Below are 16,757 nucleotides of genomic sequence, written 5' to 3' on the forward strand. Positions count from 1 at the left end.
TAAAAACAGGTTCAGGAGGCTGGAAAAGAAAGGAAGCAGCAGCCTTTCACGTGTGCAACTCCAAATCCTGATTTAGAGCAACACATATATACCAGAGTTGCACAAAAAAAGGGGTGCTCTTTTGTGCAAAGCTTGTATTTCAAAAACAAATTTAAAAGGTGTGTACATACCTGCATACAAATACCTGTTTGCATACTTAAAACAGACCTAAGGCTTCCTGGCCTGGAGCACACAAACACACATTTTTGACTCTTTTGTGAAAATTTGGTAATTGAAAAACTTGTATTTCATAATTAAAAATGAAGGTTTAAAAAGGTGTGTGTGCACAGGTAAGCAAATGCCTACTTGTCCACAGCGGACCTCAGATTTCTGGAACTTATGGTGGGCAAGGAATAACTAATTCAAGAGAGTGGAAAACAACCCTCTGTAAAAAATATTTTCTAACAAGCACTGCCCACTAGTATGGAGAAGAAACATTGAAATGGATTTCAGAGGCATAAAACTGAAAGGGCTCTTATGTGCATGAAACCACATAAATGGGCACATGCAAGCAGTGGCTCATGTGCTCATTAAGGCCCTACTGTGGACAGAGCCAGGGACTGCTATTGCCATTTCTTTCCACTGCTGTCACCAAGATGAAGGAGAGGGCAAGTGAGAGTCAACCTACACATGATGTGCAGAATGTTCCTTCTCATCATATTTGCAAACAAAACCATTTTTCTGAATGAAAAAGTGCTTTAAGGAAGGGATACTTTTTTGGGGATGTGGGTGGCGCTGTGGGTAAAACCGCAGTGCCTAGGACTTGCCGATCGTATGGTCAGCGGTTCGAATCCCTGCGGCGGGGAGAGCTCCCGTCGTTCGGTCCCAGCTCCTGCCCACCTAGCAGTTCGAAAGCACCCCTAAGTGCAAGTAGATAAATAGGTACCGCTTTATAGCGGGAAGGTAAACGGCGTTTCCATGTGCTGCGCTGGTGCCAGCTCGCCAGAGCAGCTTCGTCACGCTGGCCATGTGACCCGGAAGTGTCTTCGGACAGCGCTGGCCCCCGGCCTCTTAAGTGAGATGGGCGCACAACCCCAGAGTCGGACACGACTGGCCCGTACAGGCAGGGGTACCTTTACCTTTACCTTACTTTTTTTGGAAATCTCTGGACTTAATGACTGCCTTATCGCCTCCATTTTTCAAACCTGGACAGAACATAGACTCATTATTGTGGCCGAACCCCCCAGGAGATGCACACTTTGCCAAAATCCTGGCCTCCGGATGAGGTGAGCAACAGGAGTTCCGTTTCCTCATAGGACAGCCAGGAAAGAAGATAGAGAACAAAGTGCAGCAAGTTTCTTATGGGACAGGAAATCCAGGCCTGACGTTTTCCTTTAGAATCAACCCAGTGAACACTGTTTTAAAAACACGAGCTGGCGATACAGGCTGTGTGCTGAAGGATTTCAAACCTCGGAGCGTTATTTCTATTTTATTTTTACTTCAGAGGGAGTATGCTCCCCTTTATGGTTGAAAATTTGTGAGGAGGTGGAATATTGCAAAACGCATCAGAGCAAAGCTGTGACACTTTAAAAGTTGAGAAATGTGCTCTGTTCCTCACACGAAGGAGCATTTGAGAGAGGTGTTCAGGAGCATCACAGGAAAAAAGGTATCTGCCTGTGCCCTAGAAAGATTTCTCAGAGCAGAATAAAAGAGAGCGCTGAGAGATTTCTTAAGAAGTCATTTTCTTTTGAAGACTTATGACTGTTCAGAATTGAAAGGGCTTACTATGGATGACAGATGACACAGGATTCCCAAACAGAATCTCTGTGCGATGAGAAGCCTTTGAGTGTCTGTTGCAGCTCTCAGTTCTGTCAGCTGCTACAGCCACCTATGAAGCAACCTCTCAACCTTTTCTCAACGCCATTGACCAGCCACCCACTCACCCTTGATGCTTCCCATGCTTCTAGAAGTTACATGTGTGGTGCGTTTCCCCTACCTTTGGATACCATGTGCAAATGGGCCCATTTTTTCCAGTGACACATCTGTGGACACCCTATCAGGGGCACCATCTTCATAAGCACTTTGGGGGAGCCCAATGTGACATGCCGACATCATGTTTGTGATGTCGCATGATGTCCTGACGTTGCTCCGTGCCCAGCCTCAATAATGGGCCCCCCTAAAATAATAATTAAGGGGCCCCACAATATTTCAAGGGACGCGGGTGGCGCTGGGGGTTAAACCAGAGCCTAGGACTTGCTGATCGAAAGGTTGGCGGTTCGAATCCCCGCGGCGGGGTGAGCTCCCGTCGTTCGGTCCCAGCTCCTGCCCACCTAGCAGTTCAAAAGCACCCCTAAGTGCAAGTAGATAAATAGGGACCGCTTTCTAGCGGGAAGGTAAACAGCGTTTCCGTGTGCGGCGCTGGTGCTGGCTCGCCAGATGCAGCTTCGTGACGCTGGCCACGTGACCTGGAAGTGTCTTCGGACAGCGCCGGCTCACGGCCTCTTGAGCGAGATGAGCACGCAACCCTAGAGTCGGTCACGACTGGCCCTGACGGGCAGGGGTACCTTTACCTTTACCTTTACAATACTTCAGCCCCCTGGAGCCGACACGTATGGTATCACTGAATTACAGAGGACACTTTTGCCTGTCTGGGTGTCCAGGAATGCGTTAGAAGAAATAACTACAACTTTTACGCATGATTGGAAGGAAACCCCATAGAGAAAAATAACTTTGGTCCATAAGATTGCAAGGAAAGTTAATGAAACCTGCTTACAAAATATGTTAATGCTATTGTAACATGCTTTTCTTTTAACAGTTGGACAAAGCTTTAGAAGAAGTCACTATGCAGCTTCAAGACACCCCTGACAAGACAACATATATTAAGCAGAACCACTATCAGGAGCTCAATGACATCCTCAGTATACGGAACTTTACAGAAAATAAAGGTAGGGAACAACAACAACAACAACAACTTTATTATTTATACCCCACCCATCTGGCTGGGTTTCCCCAGCCACTCTGGGCAGCTCATAGCATATATCAGAACATACTGAAACATCAGACATTGACAACTTCTCGATACAGGGCTGCCTTCTAAAAGTCAGATAGTTGTTTATTTCCTTGACATCTGATGGGAGGGCTTTCCACAGGTTGGGTGCCACTACCAAGAAGGCCCTCTGCCTGGTTCCCTGTAACTTCACTTCTCGCAGTGAGGGAACCGCCAGAAGGCCCTTGGAGCTGGACCTCAGTGTCAAGGTTGAACGAAGGGGGTGGAGACGCTCCTTCAGGTATACTGGGCCGAGGCTGTTTAGGGTGTTAAAGGTCAGCACCAACACTCTGAATTGTGCTCGGAAATGCACTGGGAGGCAATGAAGTTCCTTTAGGACCGGTGTTATATGGTCCCGGTGCCTACTCCCAGCCACCAGTCTAGCTGCCGCATTCTGGATTAGTTGTAGTTTCCGGGTCACCTTCAAAGGTAGCCCTACGTAGAGCGCATTGCAGTAATCCAAGCGGGAGATAACCAGAGCATGCAACACTTTGGTGAGTCTGTGGGCAGGTAGGGTCAGTCAGCTAGCATTGTATGCACAAGGCATTTGGGATGGAGTGAAGAAGATTTGACAACAAATCCTTTGTCAAAACCACATTTTCTCCTTTTTCCACGTTTCTCCTATTTCCTTTTCCCTGTCTAGGATATACTCCAGTAAATGAAAAACTGGCAGTGGCTGGTTAGCATCATGAGGAAACATGAGGAGTGTTGATTGGGGGTAGGGAAGAGTATCTGGCCCTCCAGCTTTCTAATGTTAACCATACGGACCTAAGTTTCTCTTAAACCACTGTCAACTCTTCTATAGACCACCACATATTTACTACCTCCATTAACAAGCATAGCTATGTGACCTGTTGCTGCCTACCTAACACAGAACCTAAGAAGGAAACACCAGGTTTTCACCAGACATTGTCCACACACTCAAAACTTACCTTCACCTTCATGAAATATGAAAGCTGGGCTTCTTAGGCAGCACCCACTGTCACCGTTGGGGGGGGGGGCATTGCGCCTTTGCAGAATTGCAGAGTACATAGTTTCCTGATAACTTAGCAATGGCAGAAAGTGCCATATTGGCCTGAATATAAGCCTCACTTTCCCCCCAAATTCCGACCTGTGGAAAGTTAAAGTGTGGCTTAAATTTGTGACCTTACAAAAATTGGCTTTTACGATATTGCTGCTGAAACAGACATAAGGTAAAATGGAAAGGGTGTGAGTGCCTGCGGAATTTTAAGGGAGTGGCTTATATTTGAGTATTGACTTTTTCTCTCCCCCACCCTTGAATTTTAAAGGTGCAGCTTATATTTGGGTGTGGCTTATATTCGGGCCCATACAGTATAGAAGAATTGGTGGTGAGAGAAACTAAGAAGTTGATAGGCTCTGGAGGCACTTTATATACAAGGGAGAGACTGTTGTCAGTCATATGAACATTGTAGTTAATGAGGTCAAAAATGAAATTTTGGTCATCCCCGCAAAAGAAGGAAACAAACCTTTCACACCAGCATTGTTTTTTCCCAATTGATCAGAATTTTATCGATTCCCCAACCCAAACTGCCCTGTATTTTGATAAGATTCTACATTGATGTAGCTTCTTAGGGACTGTGCAGAATGTGGGAGCCATAATCAAAACTTCAAAACAGAAGAAGACTTTGTGTGGTGTCCACGTTTGCTCATTCACTCTAAGCCATGGTTTGGCTTAGTGTTACATGTGAACCAGGCCATAGTAATCTCCCAAACTTGCAAAGTTTTACAGCTGACTGGTGTATGAAAGTCTAAAATGGGGGAGTATAGTTTGGAATTGTTGATCTGCAGCTACTTTCACTTCTCTCCTACTGATCTGAAACAGCAAAATGTGAGCCTCATCGAACAGGCCTCACATGAATGTAGTATACTGTTCTCTGAAAAGAAATGTCTGTATCTAGCTAAGATAGCCAGCCTCCAGAAGCCATTTTGGGCCTGCTCTGTGCATTTGCATCTTTTCTTCCCTATATAGCAACTCCATTTCAGCATATGCTTTAGGAGTAATCTAATGCCCTGAATAGGGACGCGGGTGGCGCTGTGGGTTAAACCACAGAGCCTAGGACTTGCCGATCAGAAGGTCAGAGGTTCGAATCCCCGTGACAGGGTGAGCTCCCGTTGCTCGGTCCCTGCTCCTGCCAACCTAGCAGTTTGAAAGCACATCAAAGTGCAAGTAGATAAATAGGTACCGCTCCGGCGGGAAGGTAAACAGCGTTTCCGTGTGCTGCTCTGGTTCGCCAGAAGCGGCTTAGTCATGATGGCCACATGACCCGGAAGCTGTATGCCAGCTTCCTCGGCCAATAAAGTGAGATGAGTGCCGCAACCCCAGAGTCGACCACGACTGGACCTAATGGTCAGGGGTACCTTCACCTTTACCTTAATGCCCTGAATTATGGAATGGGGTGAAATATTCAAGTAGCCTTTCCTTTCTTTTCAGCGGCTATTACCAAGGGCTCCTGGGCAAGTCCAGAAACAGGGGCACTCCTTCTCCCCGCCTTGTTCCCCCCACCACCATGTTAGAGTAAATTGGGGGGGAAATATTTTTTTTAAGTGTGCCTGGTTTACTTTGGAAATCTTTTAAAGGGTAACTGGTGACAGGACAGAATGTTTATCTTTGCAGAGTTACTTTGAATGTGCGCTAAAATAGACAATGCCGCTGTAAATAGATCTGAGGTTTTTGGGACGAGGGATTAATGAACTTTCTTTTAATGTGACACGGTTTCAGATAAAGGGGCTGTGCAGTACTGTGATGGTTCATGCAGCAGACAGAATGATCAGGAACCTGACATGTAGGTAAATAACAAGGCAACAGAAGAACTGTCACTGTTAAAGGAGGGAGTTGAAACTCATATGTCCATTGGCAAGGATTAAGGCCGTTTTACTTTAGAACCTGGTCGCTCCTGGGTAATTGTGCAGTTTCACAAATTGTGCCTCTAGGACTGCTGTCTGCAGGATGCGGTGGCCTCCAGCAATGCAGCCTTGTTCTAAATTAGGTAAAGGTAAAGGGACCCCTGACCAGTGGCGTAGCGTGGGTTCTCAGCACCCGGGGCAAGGCAAGTAATTTGCGCCCCCTAACCCGTGGATTTGTGCCCCCTAACCCTAACCCCCAGATGTTGCGCCCGGTGTGGCCGCCCCCCCCCTGCACCCCCCACGCTACGCCACTGCCCCTGACCATTAGGTCCAGCCGTGACCGACTCTGGGGTTGCGGCGCTCATCTCGCTTTATTGGCCGAGGGAGCTGGCGTGCAGCTTCTGGGTCATGTGGCCAGCATGACTAAGCCACCTCTGGCGAACCAGAGCAGCACACGGAAATGCCGTTTACCTTCCCGCTGGAGCGGTACCTATTTCTCTACTTGCACTTTGTGCTTTCGAACTGCTAGGTTGGCAGGAGCAGGGACTGAGCAACGAGAGCTCACCCCTTCGCGGGGATTCGAACCGCCGACCTTCTGATCGGCAAGTCCTAGGCTCTGTGGTTTGTTCTAAATTACAAAATGCTTAATGGTGCTTTGGTGGGATTTTGTTTTTCTGTCTAGCTGGTTGAAAAATAAATGCCTTTATATTTTTTTTATTGCCATAGGACCATCAGGGTGCATGGTATAGAGAAGAGGGATTGGGAGCCACACAGAACAAACCAGGAAGTGGCCGTAGTTAGCTGCCACAGGTCTTGTTTATAGCCCTTTGGGAGCAGTGGAGTCCAAGAGTGAGATTGTGTTTGGTTTGCAGCATTTGGAACAAACCCAGGATTTGAGACATATTTCTAAACATAGAAATGTCTAGGTCTTGAATAATTCAGTTGTGTTTTCCTAGAAGAGAGAAGGGAGAGTGCAGTTTTGACTTTGGGTCTTATGTCTTCAAGCTGTCTGCTTGCTTTAAGGCCTGGGAGATGCAGAGGTTCCTGAGGGTAGCAGTGCAGCCACCATTGCCACCAAAGAGAGGAGGGAAGGCATTAAAACAAGATGGGGGGAGGAAATAAAGTTCCAGGGAGGAATTTATCTCCTCCATTCAGCAACTGATGTGTTGGCTTCACACACCTTCCTAGCAAAAAGTCACAATAAGCTCAATGGCTCATACTCTGCATAATTGGCATCTGCCTGTCTTGAAAGACAATGGAGTGCTTCCAGGGGTGAAGCCAAACAGCTGTGTTAGCAGCACCAAAGCAACCTTGCCAGCGTGCATGCCTGGGCAGTGTGTATGGAGGTCTTGGATTGCCCAGACAACAGGACCCCTCTCTCGGCCTCACTGAGGCAAAGGAAAGCAGAGCAATACGTTTGGCAACAGATTGGCGGCAGGAGTTGCCGGAAGGAGGCGTACAAGATGCCATGCAACGGTCTTAGGGACTGCACTCCAGATCTGTGTAGGATTTGCTCCTTAGCTTTTTCTTCTCCCAGAGATACCTCACAAGGTAGTGGAGGGTCCTGCATAGATGTGTACAGGATCACCCTGTGTGTGCTGCAGCTACCACCTTCACTGTGCTTTGTAGAGAGCTCTTCTGGGCTAGGTGGAGAACTGTTGTGTATTGCTGTATGCAAGGGATTAGATCTTCATCCAGTCACTTGTACAACAGCAATTTCGTTTTGGGTGGGTGCAGGAAAGACAGACAACCTGCTTTTTGGAACTGGGAACAGAGAAGAAGTGACAATGTCCCTCCAGAATTTCTCACCAACAGAGAGATTTGCTAGTAATTGGGGGTGCAAGTAAAAGCATGTATGTTTCAATGTGCTTAAAATCTAATTGACGGTCAAAGATATTATTGGATGCTGTGAGCTAACCATCTGTTGTCAGGGTCAAATTTTTATATTTTGCATTATTTTAATACATCTAATTGGTCTGGGGAAATCCAGCCAGATGGGCGAGGTATAAATGATTTATTTATTTATATTATTAAATTGTATGTTTCTTAGCTATCACAAGAATTCAGTAGATTCAGTAAATAAGTTTAGAAGCACTGTGGTAGATTACAGAATCATCCTTGCAACTCTGGAAAAATAAATTTACTTTGGAAAAATGATAAGATAAGACACTTTTCTCCCTTTTTCTAGATGGTGAAAAGGCTGTATTGAAAAACCACCTTGATCAGAACCCGCAAGCCCAGTGGAATACGACAGAGCCCTCCAGAACGAGCAAAGACTTTACAGAAGATATCAATTCCCCAGAACAGTAAGTAGCATGGTTCTTTCTTGTTACATGGTCACAAGAACTGAGGTTACTTCCTCAGTCCTTAGCATTTTTTGTTAAATCTGTGCATCGCTTACTTACAAAATTATGTCTCAAAGGATCCTTTGAGATACAAGCTAACAGTTGTCGCTGTGCCCTTGGTCTTTCTGAGTAAAATGTTAATCATTCGAACACATACATATTTATGGCAAGATTTAGTAAAACAAAATCTTTTGTAATTTGAGGGCCTTGTTAACGGTGCCCCCAGCAAACTCTGGGGACCCGAAGTTCTGGTTTTCAAGCATGGTGACATTTCTGTGTTCTGTTATGTACAAAATACTGCCTCAGCGTTAATGCTGGGCTTGGGTGGCTAGCAAGCAAGTATTTAGCTTTACAAATGAGCAAAGAAAGAGAGAAGCGAACCCAAGGCCTCACAGTGGTTTGTTAAGAAAGAAGCGGTATTATAACTTGGGTGTATTGCTTTTGCTCGTTCCATGGGCTATTTTGTCAGGCTGCCCACTGGATTTATTTGTGGCTGTAAGGCATCTCCCAAACGAGGGACACTTTTGTCAATAGCCTGCTAGCAAACCCTCGCTCCATTTCCTTCCTGTTCATCTTTCTCCTTTCTGCCTTTGCAGCATACAGCGTCGACTCTCCTTACAACTGCCCATTCTCCATCATGCCTATTTGCCATCAATAGGAGGGGTCGATGCCAGCTGTGCCAGTCCGTGCGTCAGCCCCAGCGCCAGTCCAAGGCACCGGCACGTGCCGCCATCTTTCCGTGTGATGGTCTCTGGCCTGTAGGAGGACCAGAGCTCCGTGAACTTGCTTTTGGTACTCAATGGCTGGACCGAACGTCTTGTGTGAAACTCTTGCCTTCTACATACTCTCTTACTCTTAGCACAGAGGAACTAGTTTTACGAGGCCATCGTCAAGGGAAGACCAGCTCCACTGCTGTGGGAAAGCATGTGAAGTGGAGAGGGTCACCCGGAGGTTTGATCTGTAGCCTTACTTGTGGACGTTTTTATTTCTTCCTGAGGAAAGTCACCAAACCCATGTTTCTTCCCAGATTTCTACAGAGGCCAGGGTGGCTGGGAAACAGACTCGACAAAGAACAAAGACAAAAGAATCCCGCTCAAGTGTCACTAAACTTTATATGGCTACTGAAAAATGTGGAGCCACGTGCAAAAAGAAAACAGAGTTATATTAACTGAAATGGAAACACTTTTGTTTTGCAGGGATTTCATTCAGGTGCTGGAGGCACCGGCTAGTTGGGCCGACATTCATTTCTGGGACTACGTTCAGTGGGGAGGAGGAGGAGACACTTTGGAACAGTTCTTCGGGTGTCATTGAGACTTTCACTTAGCCCAGCTCCACACATCTCAAGATACGCTTGGGATGGAGAATGCTTCAAGGGGGAAGCAAGTCCAGGGCCAGGATCTCAGAAAGGCTACCAGGTAGGGAAAACAAGATGCTATTTGCAGCCATTCCTTCCTCCTGATAAGATGCAGGGTTCCAGAGGTGGCTATCTGCATACTGAAAACTAGGTCCAACAGCACAAGGCTGAGAATGGCTACGGAAGTCTTAATGTCACAGGATGGCTTGTCCCCCTCCCCAGAGTTTGCTTGATTTAAACCACAACATAATTACAGTACAGTTAATTTAGCAAGGCGGGGTGGGGGGTGGGATGTTTAGGCACCACTTTGCTGCTGCAGCTGAATTTCGCAGAGGCACAGATAGTATATACACAACCTTTGCTTCATATCTGCGTGTGTGACAGTGGTAGTTGAGAAAAAGACAGTCTGAACCAAGTTCGCCTAATATGGGCTAGGGAATCCCCCTTGTCCTTTGAATTAGAAAACTAAAGGCAAGAAGTGAATAAGTTTTTTGTAGAAGACATTTTTTATTTTTGAAAAAATGGTCTCCCCCCCCCCCCCCCGAGAAATCATGATTCAATCTACTCCCTAAAAGAGCAACTGAATTCTTATCAGAGTGCAACAGCAGGAAGCTCAAATGAAATGTTTGAGTGATTCCATCACTAACTGATAGAGGTCTGATACAAGCATGTGCCGCCTGTCTGCTAGTGGTTCTGTGCAAGCCTGCAGTGATTAAGATTGTGCATGTGTGATCCAAAGATCTTTTCCACGATTACCTGAAACAGAGAATTTCAGTGGGATCCTTGCTCTGGGCACAGCACTCGCATTATTGAAGATACTGCATTCTCTGACGTTCTTATCGCTTATGTAGTTATAGGGCACTTTCCACGTAACCCCAAGCACGGTGGATTCTGCACTGGACCGGCATGGAAGCAAGGCCTAATCTTCCCCATTGCCTTACTGCGTATAGGACGCCTGGAGCAAGCTAAGGCGCCTGCATTTCCATGCACCGACAAGTGTGCCTTTCAGCTGCTGGTACTCAACCCACCAAACACACTGTGAAGTACCACCAGTTGAAAAGCACTGCTCTGTGAAAAGGCCTCACCCACACAATCTTTAGATTGAGTGAGCCGGGCCTATTCATGAAGAAATGTGCTTATTTAAAGCTCTTGTTCCTTCCCATGGCAAGCTGTGAGCAGGATATGCAAATCATGTGAATGGCGCGGAAGCAACATTCAGAGTGTGGCTGAGCGCTGGAGACAGGCAAAAAAAATATCCCCAAGTGTTGTAAGCTCTATTGTCTCTGTTCACTATTATTTTTTAAAGGGGGATAGTGCTTCAAAACTCTGCAACACCCGTGTGCCCAGAGATAACAGCATGATGAGAGAGAGGAAATTACTGCCACCTTCACTTTTTCCCCAACCGTGTTGGCTGTCTGCAGCCTTGGCCACTCCAACTGGATGGCAATTTGGCATGCAACATTGGTGATACTGGCCAGCTGCCATTTCTAAATCTTGTATTAATTAAGCTAGCACAATAGGGCAGTGTGGAGAGGGAAGGGTGTGTGTGTGTGTGTCCTTTTGTTACTGCACTGTCTTCTCTCATGCCATAGGAATGAATCTTTTTCCCACCAGTGTTCCCAGGATATAGCGTTTTAGTATCTGCATGAGAGAGGAGATTATATCAACCAAGTTACTGCGGATGCCCCTGCTCCCTCCTTCCTGATTATATTACCTTTGAAACACATGACGCTTAATCCACTGGGGGCATCACAGAATCTCTCCCTGCGCACGTATCGTTGAGAGGTCATGGAGGCACCTGGAAGTGTTAGGACAACAGTGAGTAAGTCTACCGCACAGGGAGTAGGACACATCACTCGGTTTGAGCACTAACCACTGAAGGTGTCGTCTGGTGTGAGTGTGTGAGCGTGTATGTATGTGTGTTGCCAGTATTCTCTTAATTTATTAATAAACTTCATCAGGACTTTATTTAATACAAATAAATATTACTTTTCAAAAAAGAACAATAATACTGTATATAATGTATACACAAACATTTCTGTAGAAAATATTATTCCAACATAGCAGGAATCAAATCAAAAAAAATAATTCCAAAAAGTATTGGACTGTTGGCGGTGAGTGTGTGTCTGTAACTCTTTGTGAATACTGACCGTGTGCTGTTTCTTAGGTTTAAATCATGCAGTACATTCTTTGTCTCCAATGCAACTGTAGTTTCTCCCACAACATTTTTTTTTAAATTTCCTGCAGAAAATAAGGCCCACAAAAGTGACTATAGCTATTTAATGTTTCTGTTTTTTTTTTTTATACTGCAGCAAAAATGTACTGTAAAAATTTATGACGAGCTATGCCCCAATGGCATTTTCCAACAATGATAGTGCACAAAATGCTTTAATCTAGACTGGAACTGTCAAAAATTATTTTAAAAAAAGAGAGAATACATGGAGAATTTCTTGTATACCCCTTATACTGCATGAAAACCAATTTTTAATAAATTGTTGCAAAAATCTGTTTTATTAATAAAATAGAGAAAACCTAAATACTACTTTAGTGGTTCTCTTTCTTACAGATATACAGATATACAGGTACACACTGCTAGGACAGAAAAAAGCTCACTCAGGCTCCATTTGGTGAGATACGGAGCAATGGATCTCATTCTGTATTACAGGCAAAGGCCTAGCTAGAGAGAAGTGGGAGGTGCTTCATAGTCCAGAGCCCTGGCCAAGCCTTTAGTCTAAGACAAGACCCTCTCTTCCAGTAGACTCTGTCCTAGACCACTCACGATCAACAAGGAGAGAGAAAAGTTGTGTAGTGTGCCTGCACCATCGTCTACATACTGCAGCACAAGGAGCCCTACAGAGCATTCAGTCAAGGGAGCAGACCTTTTCTTCTTCTTCCCATAACTGCCTGTTGAGACTTCCATTCCACCTTCACGCCTATTCTGTATGTGCAGTTTGCTCTGCTGAAATAGTGTGCCCTGGCTTTGAACCCCGGGTTGCTGATTTACGTCGGAGCAGAGGCCGACGGCTAGAAGGAGACGACCCAGCTGGGGCTAGCCAGCTGGCCTTGCGACCCTTTGCATGCCGACACTGCCTACAGTGTAGGGAAGCTGTGACCCTGTGGCTGTTCACTGGACTACAACTCCCATCATCACTTGCCACTGACAGTGTTAGTGCTGGACTCCAGCTTCCACCAGCCCTGCAGCTATCTGGAGAGCTACAAGTTCCCCACCCCTAGCCTAGAAGCTACTTTTTAGGATGATATCATGCACCATGGGGTCCTTACCATTCCCAGGGTGAGATTGGTTGGATACAGTGTGGAAGTGACTCTCCCGTATGCTGCCATGGTTCTGATCTCAACAGTCTGGTAATGGCGATGGGACCTGCACAGAAAGATGGAATTAACAGTAACTGTGGCCTTTGTGTATTTTAACGTATTATTTTTAGAATCATCTTGTTTCGAAGTAGGTACAAGTGTATTACATGGCAAATTGTACGCATTTCTGAACAGGGTTTTTGTTTTTTGAAAAATAGTGCATATGAGCCTGTGCTGTGTGTGACTTGTAGCAATTCTAAAGCTCCCTGTCAAGTAGAAAGGTTATAAATCCCAATACACCAGAAAGGGAAAAGGGACCACCCCAAGGCCCATCAAAAACCTATAATTTGTCTACATTTGTTAAATCGATCAGCATCAGCCGCTTTTATGATGCTGTTTTCCATAAGGGAAGAAGTACTATGGACCACAACTTCATTTTAGGCTAATAGATACATCATGGGATCTAAATAAGTTGTGTATTGCCTTTGATGATTTTACAGCAGCCTTCGTTCTTAAAGACAGACAACGTTTATGGAACAAACTGCAGCAAACCAATATTAATGAAATGTTACTGGTGTTAATAAGTATTTTGCATTGCAATGCAAATTGCTTGCTCAGATTTGTCCCCGTCTACTTAATTGAATAGGCTTACACTTCCATGAGGGAAGAAACAACTATGGCAAAGATATATATGTAGGAACTGAGATGCACTGTGTTAAATTATTTGAAGCATTGCCCAAGCTGAAGGTAGATGACACAGATGCTCCCAAATAGCAACAGAGTTACCAGAGATCTGCTTGCAAAGTTGGCAGCAGTGATCCCTGCAAACAACTCGATGGGAGTTGTCATAACCACATTGTAAGACATGTGGGGCAAGACATGGATGTTCTTGGTTCTCCCATATCAGAGTTAGAAAATGTCTTGTCTTTTGAGACATGTTTATTATGCCTTTCATAACAGTCGACAATAGCTGCATAGGAATTACAGTGGTACCTCGGGTTAAGAACTTAATTCGTTCTGGAGGTCCATTCTTAACCTGAAACTGTTCTTAACCTGAAGCACCACTTTAGCTAATGGGGCCTCCTGCTGCCGCCACCACGCAATTTCTGTTCTCATCCTGAAGCAAAGCTCTTAACCCGAGACCTCCGGAACGAATTAAGTACCGTATTTTTCGCTCTATAAGACGCACCAGACCATAAGACGCACCTAGTTTTTGGAGGAGGAAAACAAGAAGAAAAATATTCTGAATCCCAGAAGCCAGAACAGCAAGAGGGATCGCTGCACAGCGAAAGCAGCGATCCCTGTTGCTGTTCTGGCTTCTGGGATAGCTGCGCAGCCTGCATTCGCTCCATAAGACACACACACATTTCCCCTTACTTTTTAGGAAGGAAAAAGTGAGTCTTTTGGAGCAAAAAATACGGTACTTAACCCGAGGTACCACTGTACTCTGCAAAGTGGATAATAGCTCCCTATAAATTGTCCAATAACACAGCATCCCATTTCTTGGGCTGCAATCCAATACCTAGTTAACTGGAAATAAGCTCCCTTAAACTCAATGGGACTAACCTCAGAGTAGACAGCACACACTGATTAAAAAAATATACTCAGGTTCCCAGTTGTTTCCTAGTGTGAGATGATATGAAGTTGCATTTTAACGTATGTTGCCCTGGTTTTTCAGACATTAGTCATGATCTCAGTGGAAGTTTAAAAAAATCAATGCTGCTTTCAAAACAACTCCCTGCATGTTTCTTCAGCACTCCTTCCCATTCACAAATGGATTTTCACTGTTCCTTTACAGGCATGTTGTTGTTTTTTAAAGTGGCTACTTCCCATGAGAAACTCTGGCCTCAGCTACCAGGCCATTGCTTTTGAAACCAGTAAGACATCAGAACTGCCCTGCTGGATCAAACCTAAGGCTTACCTAGTCTGATATCCTGTTTCCAAAAGTGACTAGCCAAATACCCAGCTGCCATTTTTCAGCAATTAATGGCATGCTCCCACCAATCTTGGATGTAGGATAACAGACACAGAAAGCATTATCCTCCATTAGTTTTGAAGAGCTCTACATTGGTGGCCATAACTATTATTCATGCTTAGGAATTATTTCCAGAGGAAGAATATAGCAGCTCCTACAAATACAAAGGTTGTTATTGTCTAGGGGAAGGGCAGGCTCAGTTTTTGCTGGGATGACAGAAAATATTTTCCAGAGGGAGTGAAGACTAATGTGAGCATTGATTTCTTGATGAGGAAGTCAAGCCAACCCGTTAAAAAAGATGTAACCTTAAATTATATATATATAACATTAAAAATGCTCATGTGCCAGGACACATTTACAATGGAAGCTACTCACCCATTTTCTTGGCCTGAAGTGCCATTTTGTTCCGGTTCCATACACTGAATTGACTCTTGCCCAACTTGCAAAGGAGGACTGGCCATTCTTCTTTGGTGCTCGCTTCTGATTTCATCCAGAGATAGGAATCCAAGCACTCCTCACTTCACCCTCTTCAATGCCTTACAATACCTGTCAGCACAGGCTTCAAAATAACCACTTGCTTGGCCGCATATCCCAGTGACTGGGTGTATTTTACTGGGAAAACTTAACAAGTATTAAAATTGCTTCCACCTCTAACCTCGGCAGACTATTCCTAACAAAATGCAGAGGTCTTGAAGGATCCTGGTTCATTTGCACTGTGGCCTCAGAACCATGAACTGCCCCAGCCTCCTAAGGATGGATGACCTCATAGCGATGCATTTTCTGTGCCGTTTTGCTTTATAAATATGTGAATATATGATGACTGACATGGTGTCAGACCCATTATTTTATCATGCCTGGTGCTGTTTAAATCTGACTGACAGAAATTCAGGGTCTCGGGCAGAGGCAAGCTGGTGGTGGTTTACTTGTGTGCTCTCCACTTGAGACCCTTTAACTTAAGATACACAGGAGTGAATTGCTCTATTGCTGAGGTTTCAAAAAATAAATCATGTCAATTTCTTTTTACAGAAGCAATATAGGAACGACTTTGTTAAGGAGATGTGTTGGACTTGGTTAAATTTTCAGCAATGCATTAGAAGCTCCCCAAAGAGGCTTTAAGATTTGCTTAAGCATAAAGGACAGAATGAGATATCAATCTCTGCTACAATTGCTATGCCACTGCTGCAAGCTTGATATCTGATCCACTAATAAGAAGGGTTTCTAAAATGACTGGGCTCACTTTCCTGGGGGAAAAGAAGATTGCACTGGTTTTAACAATTAGTCGGAGAGTTTTTTAGTTGGCCGTGTGTAATTTAGAGAAAAATTGACCCAGCACAAGCTATTTATGGAAAGACAACTAAAACCTTTCCCTCTCTGATTTCAGCACCACACAGGCAAGAGTCAACAAAAAGGCCAATGCCTTAATTTATTTTATCATAGGTAAGCTGCATTTTGCTTCCATAAGGTGATCCCCCCATCTGAGCACTATCCATTAAGAGTTGAAAATGAAGAAACTGTGCAGGTTACACTAACGCTAAAGGTAAAGGTACCCCTGACCATTAGGTCCAGTCGCGGACGACTCTGGAATTGCGGCGCTCATCTCGCTCTATAGGCCAAGGGAGCCGGCGTTTGTCCGCAGACAGCTTCTGGGTCACGTGGCCAGCATGACTAAACTGCTTCTGGAAAACCAGAGGAGCATGGAAACACCGTTTACCTTCCTGCCAGAGCGGTACCTATTTATCAACTTGCACTTTGACATGCTTTTGAACTGCTAGGTGGGCAGGAGCAGGGACCGGGCACACTAGTCCTATTCATTTTCCTCACACGATTGTGCACCACCACACAAAGACTTTCAATAGTTGAAAAAGTTACCCACTTTTAACA

The 16,757-nt window shown here is 45.0% G+C and overlaps 1 protein-coding gene and 1 long non-coding RNA gene across 2 annotated transcripts in view; one reads left to right on the forward strand and one right to left on the reverse strand.

The window, feature by feature from the left end:
- GABBR2 (gamma-aminobutyric acid type B receptor subunit 2) overlaps positions 1 to 12,126 on the forward strand; it is a 301,965-nt gene extending 289,839 nt beyond the window's left edge. The window contains exons 17-19 of the mRNA XM_081872653.1: positions 2,795 to 2,924; positions 8,079 to 8,196; positions 8,832 to 12,126. Of these exons, the coding sequence (XP_081728779.1) occupies positions 2,795 to 2,924; positions 8,079 to 8,196; positions 8,832 to 8,997 (414 nt within the window). The 3' untranslated portion in view covers positions 8,998 to 12,126. The remainder of the gene's footprint in view (positions 1 to 2,794; positions 2,925 to 8,078; positions 8,197 to 8,831) is intronic.
- Positions 11,256 to 16,420, reverse strand: LOC309347945. The gene is made up of 3 exons (XR_014159056.1): positions 15,252 to 16,420; positions 12,872 to 12,968; positions 11,256 to 11,387 (listed from the first exon to the last, which is right to left on the reverse strand). It is a non-coding gene; the product is annotated as an uncharacterized lncRNA (long non-coding RNA).
- Positions 16,421 to 16,757: the final 337 nt, after the last annotated feature.

Source organism: Podarcis erhardii (genome assembly GCF_964252035.2).
Source record: "Podarcis erhardii genome assembly, chromosome: 8".
NCBI lineage: Eukaryota > Metazoa > Chordata > Lepidosauria > Squamata > Lacertidae > Podarcis > Podarcis erhardii.